Below are 15260 nucleotides of genomic sequence, written 5' to 3' on the forward strand. Positions count from 1 at the left end.
TATTTAGATTCCTACGTTTTGTCCACAACAGTTTCAAGTCTTGGAAAATGGATCTCTATCTCTACAAATACCAGTGCTTCATACTAACACTTACAGTCTTTTAGTAACTCTAATTTGCCTTTTGCCTTCTTTTACTTTGTCTGTTATTTTCCAAAGTCGTCCTTTATGAGGTAATCTATTGAACTACAGTTGAATCATCACTCTCAGAGCATGATGTTCTTGTTCTCGGGCTCTGATGCAATCCATCAGTATGAAACACTTTCCTCGTGGCAAATGGTTAGTCAGTGCAGCTCACAGGAGTGATCTGGCTTCACACGTACGCTTGTACTTAATATAAACAGGGCAGTAGTAACAGTTTGTCTTGCATATTTAGTTTTAATAATGAGAAAAATCGTATAACCCATTTTATCCCCTAATAGAGGTTTGGTATAGTCTAACTATGAACCATAATGTGATTTCGTACATGCTGACCGGTAAAGAGAGCAGCGATCCTTCCGCCGCGCCCCCCAAGGCTTCCAGCGTCATGACGTCACTCTGCATCCGAAGCTAGACCAGTCGCAGCCATTTTACTCCGCGAAATAAACTTCAATCTCACAGCTAGAGGAAACAACAAACTACACAACCTAATTCCGCTGACATTATGGATATTTCACTGTGAACCGGAGCACGGACGGATTCGGGTTTCACCTCTTCTCATTTCGGTAAGACCACAGAGCCGGGGCGGCGCTGTCTTGTTTTTAGCATGTTAGCCTGTGTTAGCTAACCCGAGCTAACTAGCGAAACTGTGAGGAGGTTGTTGTTGAGGAGCTTTCGTGATATGCGGACAGAGGCAGCAGGCGAGGCTCGGTAAGACTGCACCGCAACGCATGGACAACGAAGGTTTGACTGTAATTAACCACAAGATATATAGTTTAGTCCCAGGAATGGTGGCTACGGACGCGGTAGGTTGTCATTTATGATTGGCACTGTCCGCAGCTCACTCACCTGTCAGATTTAAAGTAGCTAGCCAGCGTTAGCTTATCCCACACCCACCCGCCTCCACCACTGCGATAACTGTGGCTGTGGTGGATCCGACAGCCATGTCAGCCAATAATACTAATATAGATAAATGTATTCTCGCTATTTAAACAAGTAAGTTGTCAAGTCATTGTTTGTGAGTATGGTGTTTGTGCGCTGAATGTTTATCTCAGCCATTTCCTTTTGAGCCAGGATGCTCTCTGAATGCTGGGGCATGGCAAGCAGTATTGTGAGTTGGCACCCCTGTTACTCAAGTAATACTATCCACACACGCGGTGTAATGAGGCCCCCTCGCACTTACACAAACCCGATGATGTTATCTTATTGCCTGCCAATCGATTGAAGCGAGGGAAGTGAGGTAGTGCTGCAGCAAATCCAAACAGGTCGCGATGTGTGTGAGTCATACAGGCAGGCAGGATGTGGTGATTTCAGAGGCGGCCCCATCCAGTCACAGTCTGTGTCTGAAAAGTGTGAATTATTAGCGTTAACTTAAACACTGAACTCGTGGTAGGATGGGAAAGTAATTATCCCAAGGCTGTAGGCCATATATCCCTGTGTGTTTTGCTTATTCCAGCCCCCCAGTGCAGTATTAGTTTGCAGGGAGACTGTCTGCTCAGATCACCTCAGACAAGGGTTTCCATGTCTCTCCCTGCAGTGAATTAAATTAAAATGAAACCAAATATCACAGTGTAGGTGGATGTGCTTGCATTTTATAGTACCTGATTTTTGTCCACTAATTTTAGATTGGTTCTCCCCTTACAGTGATTGCTGCAAACCACACTCGTCTGACTTGCAGGAGTAATTAGTACTGACATGCTAGAGTTATCTTCTCACAGAGAAACTCGCCACACGAGGCAATTCATTCACATTTGTTTTAATTTCTCAGAAACTTCTTTATATAATCAGCCTACATAACCCTAATTATAGGGCACACTTGCTGTAAGTTTGGCTGTAATGGTCTTTCTTTTCGTAGGTGAGACAGTCCAGTGGTGTTTGGCCGCCAGCCATTGATCCTTTTGTACCGCTTTTTTAGAAGACCCTTTCAGCAGAGTCCACAAAGGCAGCCACAGGAAGGAAACAACCCCACATGTGTGTCTGTGGGAACAGAGCAGAACAGTGACTGGAGTGAATGAGCCACAGTAATGACATCATCTCTGTCTTATCTCTGGATAAAAGAAGACGTTATTGTTGGAACCAGACATGGTCTATTTAGGGCCCAGAAAACTGCAGACTCAAACTGTAGTTTGGCATGGACCGGTTCTCATGCTGCATTCGTGTGTGTGTATGGTACATTCGTTTGGCATCTCTTAGAATTAATGGCATATAGGGCTAGGTGATATAAGCAGTAGCCTTATTACAGAACATAGCAAGCAAGATCTTATTAGATAAGGTGGTGTTCATCGCATTAAGCTGCATAATGATACATATAATCATGCCGGTTTCCCCTGATTTCATTTTCTGAGATGTTACCCAGCAGGTCTTTGTTTTCTAAGGCGGTTCCCGGTCATCCAGGACACAGGATATCTAGTTTTCAGACAAAGCTTCGACAGGATGGGAGGCCTTTTGTTTTTTACAGTTGTGCTGTGTCATGGTTTCATCACATTTTTTTTCATAGACTATTGCCAGTGGTGTTTTTATGTCCTTAAACTGAAAACAGACCCCCTAGACAGTTTATGGTTTCTTTACTCTGAGACCAAGGCTGCAGTTTTCAGCTATCGCATGCTTTCAGTTGAATGAATGTGTGAGTGTTTATATGTGTGTGTGAGTGCTGTGTGAAGGCTTCACAGCCAGGCCTATTTGTAGTAAAGTTGACCTATGACCTGGTATGCACAGATTGCGAAGTGGTGGTATCTCTATGTCTGCTGCTGTTGTGGATACACAGCGCTGTAGTTGTGTTTGTTACTACAGAATGGCTGCAAAATTATTGATTTGCTGATTGTTTTTGCTCAAAGTAGGATTGTGAAATAGTAGGTTCCACATTGTTTCAAATCTTGACTCCACACCCACAAAAGAGGTTGTATGTTTTTTGTTGTTGTTAATTTTTATTTATTTTTTAGTTCAATCCCATCAGCCAACAATTAAGACAATCAGGAAGATGTTTGCCGTCGAAGGTCATAAAGCCTCTCACCTGCGCTGCATATGGCTTTATATGGTTGTGTGAGAGGAAGAACAGCCTCGGGGGTGGACACACCCAGAAACTGTTGTCATACTACGAAATTGTTGACATAATAGATTACCAAGTTAAACTCTGAACTTCTAGTGCTGCAGATAATAGAACACAGATGAAACCTGAACCCAGTTTTTGTTTTTTTGTTAGCCTAATTATAGAATCCTCCCTGGTGAATTTGGCTGGATCCGAGATGCTAGCATTGCATTACGCTCCACGGTTAGCCTTGGGCATGTTGAGGAATATCTACAAACCACGTTCAATGTCTTACTGCACAATAATGAGGTCACATGCAGGTGCAACCACACTCAAGCATGTGTACTCACTCAACAAAAAAATCCAAAAATCATTGGATAAAAAGCAAAGGGATTGTCAGAATTGTCCTAAATTTACTTTCCTCAACTTTGACAACTTCTTATTCTAACCCGATGATTGCCTGATGTTTAAAACTATTCACGATCTCGCACCCTCTCCTCGTAGAGGATGCCTGGCCTATCAAGGCAGTGGCAGTAGGACCAGAGCGTCTGCTAGGGGTGGCTGGGTACTGAAGTTCAGAAAGGCCTCCTTTGGTCAATCTGCTTTCCTGGTAAATGTATTGAGGAATTTTTATAGGTGGCATAATGGCATGAAATTCCTACCTTGAAGAGGCAGTGTAAAAGGGGCAATTGAAGACTCTGTAAGCCAACCTTAAACTCCGGCTTAAGTCAGCACAAAAGTGTCATCAACAGTATTTGCCTCTACATATTATATATCATACTGGCTTTTAATTTTTTTATTTTTTTTTGTTACAGTGTTGGACTTTTATTTATTGTGCTGTCTAATGTGTTGTATTTACTGCTCTGTTTTTTATATATACTTGGCAAGGGACAACAGATGCAATTAGCTGCAGGCTAACTCTAGTGAAATTATTTTTAATCGTGTGCTGTCCTTGCAAAAATAAACAATAAATAGAATAAATCAAACTGAAGTCTGTTGGGTAATGGCAGTGTTATTGTCCCATAAATAAAGTGTCTCATTGAGAAGTCTCTAACAGTAATGTATTTTTAGCTACTCCAGTGAGAGTACAGGCAGCAGTAGATGGCATTGTTAGTTTGTTGGGTGTTTTGTTTCAGTGTCTAGCAGGGCTCTTTGACTTCTCAGTCTCATTTTGTGACTTTCCAAATCAGACCAGGATATGACTGATACTCCAAGCACTCCACAAACTCTTTTCTTTGCCTTCCTTGCTAGCTGTATAAATACTGATTGAAATTGTTTGTTGCCTCTGACAATCATTATCTGCATTACATTGATACCTCATACCAGTGTTGTTTTGTTTCAAGAATAAGAAATGCAGTAAAGTGCTGTTTTTCCCTGCTGGTGGTGATAAAGTTTTATCTACAAAGATGACTCCCTTCATCATTGCCTTGATGAAGTGTTGAGTGGACCAGATCACAGGTTGCTGGCAACACGTGTAGCAAAGAAAGCATGCGATGTGTTGACAGGGTGCGCTTGTTAATATTACTTGTAGTTGCACGTTACAATGTTGATGATTGACTTCAAGTGTGTGCTGTAGCAGAATGATATGATACTACGCCGACCTACCCAAACCACTTTTTACCCTCTATTGCCGAGCACACCTCTGACTCTAGTCGTGTGTTTACTGGTACGTGTCTGTGCCGTGTGCCTGCGTTACCCTTTGATGAACACATGGTACTTGTTGCCTCGTGCCATTAAAAGAGCAGTCTGGGGCAGAGCAACACGCAGCGCCTGCCATCTGGATCCGCTCTTTGATTCTGCTGGGGCAGCTCCGATGTTTATCCCACAACGCCCTGTCAGCCGTGACAGTTGTTTGTTCCTTTCATAGCCTCCTTTCTCTCTCTCTCACTTGTTCACCCACCCGCGTTCACCCCAACACACATACACACATCGCATGTAGTGCTCTGACTGTTGGAATCTTGCCGTCACTTCCTGTGTCTTGTCTTTTGCTCTCACCAATTGAAATCCATTTACCATCAGATTGATAGTTTGGCTTATGGGGCTTTTTGTTTTTGTCATTTAATACATGCTTTTTATATATGTGATTTTTTTTTTTTTATTTAATGCCATAAACCTTCAAGGAATCAGCAATCCCCCGAGATGTATATATAAACGCTTCAAGAAATCAAAGCCACAACAGAAGCAAATATTCATTGCAGTAGCTGTGATGCTGTGGTCAGGGAGGTACCTACATAAACAAAGATAACATAGCATGTAGTACAAGACCATTATCTGCCCAGAGTGTCAGTAAATTGACACATCAATCAAACCATAATCTAGTTATCTATTTTTATACTCAGTGCCTAAAGAGTCCTGAAAGCTTCTATGTGCACAGTTGATTGATTGTTATTCTGAGAGTCTCTTCCCTCAGATTGCAGCTTGATGCTCCATTAAAGCTGTTTATTCATCAGCGCTAAGAGTTTCTATTGTCTCTGCACGGAGGATCCACTTCCATTGTCATAGAGACCACTGCAGGTTTTTCCTAGCAACCCGCAAACATCAAATCAGACCTCGATGCACCCTTGAGTGTCGGCTAGTTTCATTCAGGCATCTTTAAGTGGCACTTATCATCTGGTTTATTCTGCACTTATCTTCAAACACACCTCTTCATGCTACATCAGTGTCTGGTTCGGCACTGTGCGTGTATGTGTTTTTATTTGATTATTTTTGAATGGGTTTTCATTTGCAAGCATAATACTGAATTAGTTTGTTGTAGTTTCTCCCCGGCTTTTTAAAATGTATTCCTTTTGAATTGATTCAGTTTTTTTGGGGGGTTGTTTTTTAATCTTGTTTGCTGTAATATTATATCTTTTTTGTTTGTTTTATGTTTAGAAAAAGTATTTTACATTTTCATTGACAGAAGTTACTTTTTTGGAATAAACACTGGAAGAGAGACTGAGGCAGAAAAGACTTCCTACAATAACTCACTGAAAATTAGATATAAAAGACATTACACAACTGAACATATTATTCAGTGTCAATCTTTTTGGTGTGCAGGGTAGAGGTTGAATCCTGCTGGATCATCTCTTCAAGTTGCATGTGTGATATTTATATTAGCTCCTTTTTGTCTCCTGCAGGTTTGACTCCATGGCTTAGCGTGACTCTTGACAGCAATTAACCCGGACGTCTCTTGCCCCCCCTCCCCCCACCCCCCTTGCTGTCCTCTGCTACTTCAGGTAGGCATGAACTCACTGACTGAAGGAGTATTATTGTTATTGACTCATCAACAGTTGTGGGTATAATGGGGTATAATTATCTGGTTATCAGTGAGGTGTATAAACTACACTGCAGACTGAAGTCTCTACGCACAGTGACCTACTGAGGGACGGCTGACTCATATGAACTGTCCAAATGCGCATCGGCAGATCCACATTATAAACGTCTGGTGTACAAAGTGTCTGTATTGTTAGTGCACTGCACCAACAATAGATTTTTAAAGGCCAATATATTTGTGATGGTTTGGCAAAAGCCAATTAATCGGCCGATACCCCCCACCCTTGAAAAGTTTTTTTGTCTGTGTCAGAAATCAACTAAACATCTAAGTCAAAGTAATACATCACTAAATAAATATATGTATCTGGAACTGAACTGTGAAGAATTGAAGGGGGACTAATTTTTTATCTTTTGAGCTTTCATTTTTCCTCAGATTCAACCTTAGAATCTCACCATTACTTTGTGTATGTAACTGCATGTAAAACGGGGATCAAAGATGGGCAGTATGTCTTTTAGTTGTATTTGAAATCTTGTATTTCAGATAATTTGAGTGTTTTGTAATTGGTAAAAAAAAAAAAAAGAAGATTTAATTGTATTTTTGTAATTTTGCAATTTCGAATACTCAAAATACTTCCTCAGTGAGTCATAAAACATAAAAACCGAGACTAGGTTAAAACCTATTATATGGCTGGACTGTGTATGAAACACTGAAGGCTTGTAATTTAAAACAGGAAGTGGTGGCATTCACTCAATCACAGACTATAGCTCTAGTGCGAATAGCGCCGAAACAGCTGTTGCAATCCAGACTTAATGTGAATACATGTTACAGTACACTGAGACATAGTCACACAACAGAAGGGACCTGCAATGTCTGGAGTAGTACACTCTGATCAGCTCCTTTTTGCTTCACATTTAACACAACTCTCCCCTCGTCAGCTCCGGTCGGTGATGTATGTTCATGCAGGACTGGTGGAGGCAGCCAACGTCCACATCATAGGCAATTTCTGCCAAAAATAACAGTTTGTAAAGCATCTGATCGCGCCGATTAATCAGCCAAACTGATGAATGGGTTGACTTCTACTTTGATACTCTTGTCACATCTCTGCAGCTAGGCGCCGTCTCACTCCCTCTTCATCTCCTTTCAGTTTTTGTATCCATACAAATAAAGTTACATCCAGTAACTATTGCTATGGACAGAATGTTACCAGCAGAAACACTGGGTCCGTTCTTGCAACTTTTATACGAGATTGTGATGTTTATTGCGTCAATAATATGCAGTCTTACTTTCAGCACACAGCACCATGCCCTCATTGGAGCAGCTCCAGTCTGCGTTCATCTTTGCCTATATGTGAAGCCTTAAGTGTTGATAGGCTCCGACTCGTGATGTGTAACCTGTTTCAAGGCTATAAAGTGGCAACTGCAGGCAGGTGGCTTTAGAGCCAAAGTAGGGCATTTTTCAATTAATTCATTTTACTGGCTATTTGATTTGAAATAGATATGTGGTAGTCAATGTGGATATTGCGGCAGGCAGCAACAAACAATCTGTGTTTGTATACTTCTTCATGGACCTTTATGTGAAACTAATATTATCAAACTTCCTTTTCAAGATCTACAGCTTGGATCACTTTATCCTATCAGACTAAAATGCTAAAGTTAGTGACTTTATCTTTTATGTGATCCCAATCAAAATGTGGAGCACATAAAGTTGGATAATTTAACTAAGGATATTAGTTCTGCATGAAGGGCCAGATACTTAAAAAGGGAATTAAGTGCTGTTTATTCTTCTGTCACAGTTTGTGTTCCAGCTCTTTGTTAGAGAAGGAAGATTATTCTGCAGTGAGGAGTGAAATGTAGTACCTGGGTGGCTGATGTTAAATTTCATTGCTTAATGACCTCCTACTCTCACTGAAAGACAACCAGAGAGAGATGAATACCACGATGACCAGAGTCAGTGTTCGTAAAGTCCCCTTTCTAACAGCCCAGAAAAGGCCTTGCGCCACAGGATGCACAGTTTGGTTGTAATCTATGGGAAGTGCTTACATGCTACAGAGCAGAGACTGGTACATCACTCATGATGTTGTTACTGGAGATCTGTTAATGCACTTCTGTCACAGAAAACCACTGAGGTTGAACATCAAGGCCTGAATAACGTCTGCAGCGTGGCGTTTTAGTGGCACTTCATCATCATTAAGGGCCCAGAAGTGGCTGTGGGTCAGGAGCCACGTTTTACAGAGTAGGGTAATTTTGCAGTCGTCACCAGATTCAACATGCACCAATTCAGATTGCCAGTAAATGACAAGTGAACTGGAGTTGACTCTCATGTTAATACTTGATGTCTGATTATGGGGCTGAATGCACATTCCCAAAATGTCACAGACATAGCAGCTAACAGTTACTAGAAAGTACACAGGAAGTCTTAAAGACAGGGGTTTCAGGTTTTAAGCTGCGACTGTGAAATAATTACTTGTAGTCACTCAATGTATGATGGTCCGACTACCAGGTATAGACAAACAGCACCAGTACTCTGTATATTTATGTAAAGGTAGCCCAAGGAAAACCTTTCTCGTTTATGGCTAGGGCTGATTTAGATTAATCATTTATTCATTGATTGTTAAAAAAAAAAAAAAATAGGAGAAAATAAGGTGGGATAATTGTGGAAAAAATGCAAAAATTCATTTTTTTTAAAAAAAAAGACAGTGCAACAACTCTGGTCTGATTTTTTTTTTCTCCACTTACTTGAAGGAATTCCAGCACATAATCAGCAGCTCATTTAGGTTTTCTCTTAATCGTTCTCCCCACTTTCTATTACCACAGCAGGGATCAGCAATGAAGGAAAGCCCACGCCTTGGGCATGTAACATGCCACGTCGGGCTAGTAAATCTAGAAACTCATTTGCCCAATCAGGCAAGTGGGAAAGAATGATTAAACATGTCTTTTTTCCCCCGAGAAAATGGCGGTGGGTGACGAAAACCTTAATGAGCTGAAGTCCAGGCGAGCATTTCAATTATCCTGGAAACAGGAGTTTAGCTGAGTGGCGTCAGACGATATTGGTGAAACTTCAACTCTGTATTTGCTGCAAGTTTGAGAGCAAGCAGAGTAAAATGGGGTCAGTTTTAATGACAGTTAACTTTAGTCTTTGTTGTTATTTGCCAGGGGAATTTCCTGGGTTTGAGGACATTTGGGGCTTAGCTGGAGGGATCCGCCCCTTGGAAATTTTTTTGATTAACAAGCTCTATTTTGATGCTTTTGTATGCACTCTGACACCTTATTTACAATCAGAGTACAAGTTTAAACGTTTACCAGCTGTAACATTAAAGTGATGAACACATAAATACATCAATAGTCAAATTATATTGTATATTGTATATGTGACTTGCTTTGTCAAAAGCAGTCAGAAAGTCACAGTGGCTCATTTCTAGATAAATGTGTTTATACAACATCTCAATTTGTTGCCTTTTTTTTCTCTCTTAGATTTTAAATAAAGTCTTGGCTCTCACAATATGAAACTCTTATCACCAAATTCAAACAATGAATACAGTTTTTAAGTTTGTAAAGGATGGCAAGCTAGCAGCTAACACTTGTCAGCTCGACTCTGGTCGACACTCAGCACACTTGTCCCTCCCTCCCTGAAATTATGAATGAAAGGCCTAATATTATAGAAACAAAGCAAGGCCTGGGACAGTTGTTTTTTGTCTAATTTTTAGATAAACAAAGTCATGGCTTTCAGAATAATTACTGGCTACTGGCTTGTCGGCGTAGCATCACGCATCAAAATACAAGTGTTGTATTTACTTTTGTCAATATGTACATGCCACACAACCTTAGCTTGGTTAGATTCTCCATTGTTCAATCTGGTAGGTCATTTTAACCATGAGCACCAAAGTATAATTCATTCAGATTCACCAGCATGGTAAACAGGAGAGATGAAAAAGCTGAAACATAAGGTCATAAGGTCAAAATGTGTGCCACCAAATGAATCCTAATGACTGTTAATCCACGTTGTGAGTATTGTCATGTGAAGTCCATTGCTAACTGTATGCTAACGTCATTCGTCAAATGGACCACAGCTCTACCAACATAAACTAGTTCCTCAGCTTCCTTCACAGTTTTGTTGGGTTTGCTTGTTTTTGTCACCTTACTGGCTATAAGATATAAGTGTCCCCAAGCTTTTCTGAGCATTTTTCACCCTGGGGCAGCCCCTGCAGTACAGCATGCGCTCCCAGTTTGGCAGGCCACTGAGCTCTGTCATGTAACATCTTTGTGGCCACCATACTGCTCTCGTTCCTTCTCTTTTCATTCAAGATGCAGACCTACAACACTTTCATCTTCTTCAGTCGCTATGAACTGCTCAAAGTGGAGAGCTATTTGGGGCTAAAGAAAAAATCTTTGGGGCTAAAGCCCAGACTGCCCAGGCTAGGCAACGCCCATGTTATTCGCTAACCACTGATGAATATAACAATTAGCAAACGCTGAACTCAGTACAGGAATATTACTCATTGAGGACGACCATTTTTGGTGTAAACTAGAAACTAATAAAGCAGAACAATGAACAGCTTTATCTCTAGCAAAAAGTCAGTGTGTATGTGGGTGAAAGCATATTTCACTAGCACTCAATGACAGAGCTTTTCATAAAGATGATGATATAATCTTTAAAAGCAGATCAAGAGATGATGAAACATTAAGGGTTTAGGATTTGTTGTGTTTGGATACATGACATGTCATCAGCACTCAGCAACCAGTCTCTCATAGTCCCCTAGTCTCCCTGGAACGTCTAATGCCTTTGGCACTTGAAGGACCTACAGGGAGAAATAAAAGCAGCCATAGGAACACAGTGGTCGTCAGCCAAAAGCAACACATCGGGGTGGTTAGTAAAGAGTGCTTAGGTCCTGGAATGACTAGATGCGGGTGCTGCTGAAGAGCGATAAATAGCATGCATGTTCAGACTGAGCACTCTGTCATCTGCTGGGTAAGAGGCTGCTGGGAAGCCATGGATACTAAACTGTTTGTTTTGCTCCCCGAAATGTTTCCGTTCCCCCTGTTTGAAACCGCCACAGCGACGTCATATTCCAGATTATGAAGCCTGTCTGAACAGAGAGAACATTCATGCACACGCTGGCGTTGTTTCTCACGAGTAGCGGTTTGAAGGCGATTATTCGGCATAATAGCCAACCCAGCTCGTTTAATGAATAATTTGGGCTGCCACTGAGCTCTTCCAGATGGCCCAAATGAAATGCCACCCTTAGCATTTCACCAGTTGGGTGAAGTAGTCATACCAACAGGATGATGGTTATTATTCTGAATTACTGATGTTCATGAGGAGCCCACAAGATCCTTGAGTGACGTATTCCAGCTGTTGAGTTCTTCAGTGAAAGGCAGTTACTGCATTTCCCTCCAACTCCTCACTCTTTTCTCTTCTTGTTTCTAGTATCCGCACAGGTAGCAGCGAGACACAAACCCCAAGGGACGGTGACCCATACCCCCCCTCCCTGTTGCTTGCCTTCCCCTCCTGAGGCATGATGGAGCTTCAGGCTTGTCACGGGCAGCTAGGAGCAGAGGGGGATTGCGAGATGTCGAGTCTGCTGATGCCCAGTCCCCAGAGCGAGGCGGTGACCCATGAGATGGAGGAGCTGTCGCTGCAGCCACTGCCTCCACTCAATGAACGCAAAAATGGTGAGGATATGATGGCTGCACAGGCTTGTCGTGGCATGCTAGGGCTGGAGACACATGAAACAGGCCGTGATGAAAGAGTGACCAAAAAAGATTTCTATTTTCAAAATGCTCAGGCAGTAGGATGAACAAATGACACCATAAAAAGGCGGAAGAAAAACAGTGAGGAAGAAGATATAAAAATAAGTTATTCTTATTAGTCACAAAATAAAAAATGTACAGGCAGTTAAAATGAGGATGATGTGTCTCCTTAAACACAGCCACTGAAATTGAGTGATGGAATTCAGTTTTGTTTATGAAGCACCACATCACAACAAAAGTTAGATTCTGTACTTCAGTAGTAAAAAAAAAAAAGCCCTGCATTCAAAATGTTACTTAAGTAAAAGTATTTAAGTGTCACCAGGAAAATGTGCTTAAAATATTAGTTGTCTCTGCAGTAAAATGTTCCCAGTCAGTATTTTACTTTTATATATTACTGCTGCATTCATGTATGTTGCATTTTACTGCCGTAGATGTTTACGTTTTTGCCAAGCTGAACTCCTGTATATACTGAGGGGCAGCGTAATCTACAACAGTGTGTCATATTGTGTAAGATCATCACATGTTTGTAGCTTGGCTGTCCTGTCAGAACCACAAACCTCTAAAAGGTTTTCATGGTTTCCGAAAAACAGGCCTGTTTTCAGCTTTATGATGATGCATTTTCCAGCTGATCCAGGCTTTTTTTTGTTGTTGTAATACTTTGTTTTTATTGTTTCCCAGCACAAAAACATGACATAAGACAAAAGGGTACAAAAAACCAACACAAAAAACATATGAAAAATTCTAGTTTGCCCTGTCTTATGAAACCTGTTCATCCCTGTGACATATGCAGTTACTCAGTTGTCCATCTCTCTGGACATCACTCCTCCTGAGCTCCTTACCTATGAGTTAACAGTTCCATATATCATATATGTCATTCACAATTTTCAGCCAGTCATCTTGTGTTGGTGTTTCTGCCTCGCACCATCTCTGCATGACGGCCTTTTTACAAGCTGCCAACAAGATTTTCAGTAAATATGTCTTCTCTCAATACAGTGTCTCCTGTCATCTTGACAAAATACAATACCATACACGATCAAGGTATTCTAATGCTAGGTGCTCTTTTTACCATCTTTTCTTAAAACAAAATCTATAAAATCAATCAGTCTTTGTGCAGCACTTTGCATGGAGCACCTTGATTGGCTGTTAAACACTACAGGAAACAGTAATGTCACTGCTAAAATAAGATGACAAACTCTATGTCGCAGCTACACATATAAATAAAGCTGACACAGTAAAAACGAAATGAAAGGTTTTCTAAAAATCTGATTCTGCAGTCGAGCCCTCGGCTATTTGAAATGACTCAAGTAAAATACATGCACCTTGGATTTGTACTTAAGTACAGTACTTGAGTAAAGATAGTTAGATTCCACCACTGGTGACACGAAAGTCCACAAAAAATAGCTTAATAGTTAATATATGTATGATGACATTATGCTCTCTACATTATTTGCAACTCCTCCAACATGCTGACACTTACAGCAGCCCTGTTTAACCTTAAATAACCTTTATGCATAGATGGCCTGCACACTGTTAATGTATGTACACATGCACACAGGCACATACTGCATAAATAAATTCTATTGAGTTCAAAATGGGTCATTAAAGTGAGTGAAACTTCCATCAGCGTTTCTTTTGTGCAGTGCACAACAAAATAATCATCATGCGAGCCAGCCTCCATGTTAGTTTCTCATTACCCTCACGATGTTGGTGTTGTTTTGGCAGCCACACGGGACTGACTCAGACACTGATGGATGGGTACATGATTACCAGGCTTTAGGAGTGGGTTAACTTCACTGCTGCCTTTGCCAGTTCCTAATCATGGCTTTAGATGGTGTAGGGAGATCAGTTCAGCGCAGTCACTGTGATATTGATCGCCGCAGTCACAAAAATGTAATTTGTCAGATAGCAGTGAACAAGCGCAAGGTGCTGAGCCAGAGCTGTGGATTAATCACGTTTTGGATAATAGTAGGATTTTGTGCCGCTGTGCACGGTGGCTGCTGCTGTCTGCGGGAGAGCGCAGTAAAACGTCTCAACGGTGGAACATTTTTGTGGAATGTCAACAACAGTAGTAGCACCCACTCATCATCTCGGCTTTTGTCATTTCCCTTCTAGTGAGAACACACACCTCATACTTTCCACCCTCTGAGCCATCCCCCAGCATTTTGCCAACCGCCGAGTCCCCTCTGTCGTATTGGTTTTAACATGCAGGTGTTAATCTGTCTACCATCATGACAGGTCTGAGTGTCTAACACCACTTCAGTTGTGTGTGGCAGGACACTGTGGCTCAGAGAGCCGGGGGAGGGGGAGGAGTGCTGCTCTGTCAGCAAAGTGGGAGGTCAAGACTTGGGGCTGTGAGTTTGTTGTGACAGGCAATGAGAGTCTGGCCAGTGAAAGGTAGCTCATTATGTGAAATCAATAAGGTTACTGATAACAGCAAAAGTCTGCTAAGAGGATAAAGGAGTGCACAGCAAAAAACACAAGAGAGTCAAACGTTTCAGAGTGAAATAGGATGATTATCGGCTGTTCTCCAAAGTAGGAGGCAAACTTACATCCACAGCATTTTCCGAAGTTTATAAATAGCCAGTGTTGCCTGTAATTAACTCTAGAGTCTCACTCTTTAAAGAAAATTGTTTGTTGAGTAGCTGCTCTCTCTGTTGTGCAGGAAGTCCATCGCAACTGTGCTCTTGTATTTGATTTATTTTTGGAATTCAGTCTTTAGTCAGACGTGCAAAAATAGGCCAGAGTCACGGGTGGGTGCACACAGTCCTCCCCGTCCAGTATTTAACACTCAGTGTTTGCAAGTTCTGTTTCAAGTCAGAAAGCTGTCAGTCTTCATTAGAACGTCTCACACACATCACAGGCTGACCCACTGGGAGGTCTCTGGCTGTCTGATAGTGATAATGTCAGATTATTTATTCTGTTAACAGGGTAAAAAAAATAACTGGGGCAGTGGTGTCAATTTTGTTTTCCTTGTACTTTAATCAGGCCGCTTTAAGGAAGTAGTGCAGCATTTTGGGAATATGCTTGTTTGCTTTCTTGCTGAGGGATAGATGAGAAGATTGATAGCACCCACCCCTTTTAATATAAAGCAAGAGAGTTA

The 15260-nt window shown here is 41.4% G+C and overlaps 1 protein-coding gene across 1 annotated transcript in view; it reads left to right on the forward strand.

The window, feature by feature from the left end:
• Positions 1 to 540: 540 nt before the first annotated feature.
• mrtfba (myocardin related transcription factor Ba) overlaps positions 541 to 15260 on the forward strand; it is a 30215-nt gene continuing 15495 nt past the window's right edge. The window contains exons 1-3 of the mRNA XM_049562546.1: positions 541 to 701; positions 6277 to 6375; positions 11838 to 12082. Coding sequence (XP_049418503.1) covers positions 11926 to 12082 — 157 coding nt within the window. The 5' untranslated portion in view covers positions 541 to 701; positions 6277 to 6375; positions 11838 to 11925. The remainder of the gene's footprint in view (positions 702 to 6276; positions 6376 to 11837; positions 12083 to 15260) is intronic.

The sequence above is a fragment of the Epinephelus fuscoguttatus genome, linkage group LG20 (genome assembly GCF_011397635.1).
Source record: "Epinephelus fuscoguttatus linkage group LG20, E.fuscoguttatus.final_Chr_v1".
NCBI classification, from domain to species: Eukaryota; Metazoa; Chordata; class Actinopteri; order Perciformes; family Serranidae; genus Epinephelus; species Epinephelus fuscoguttatus.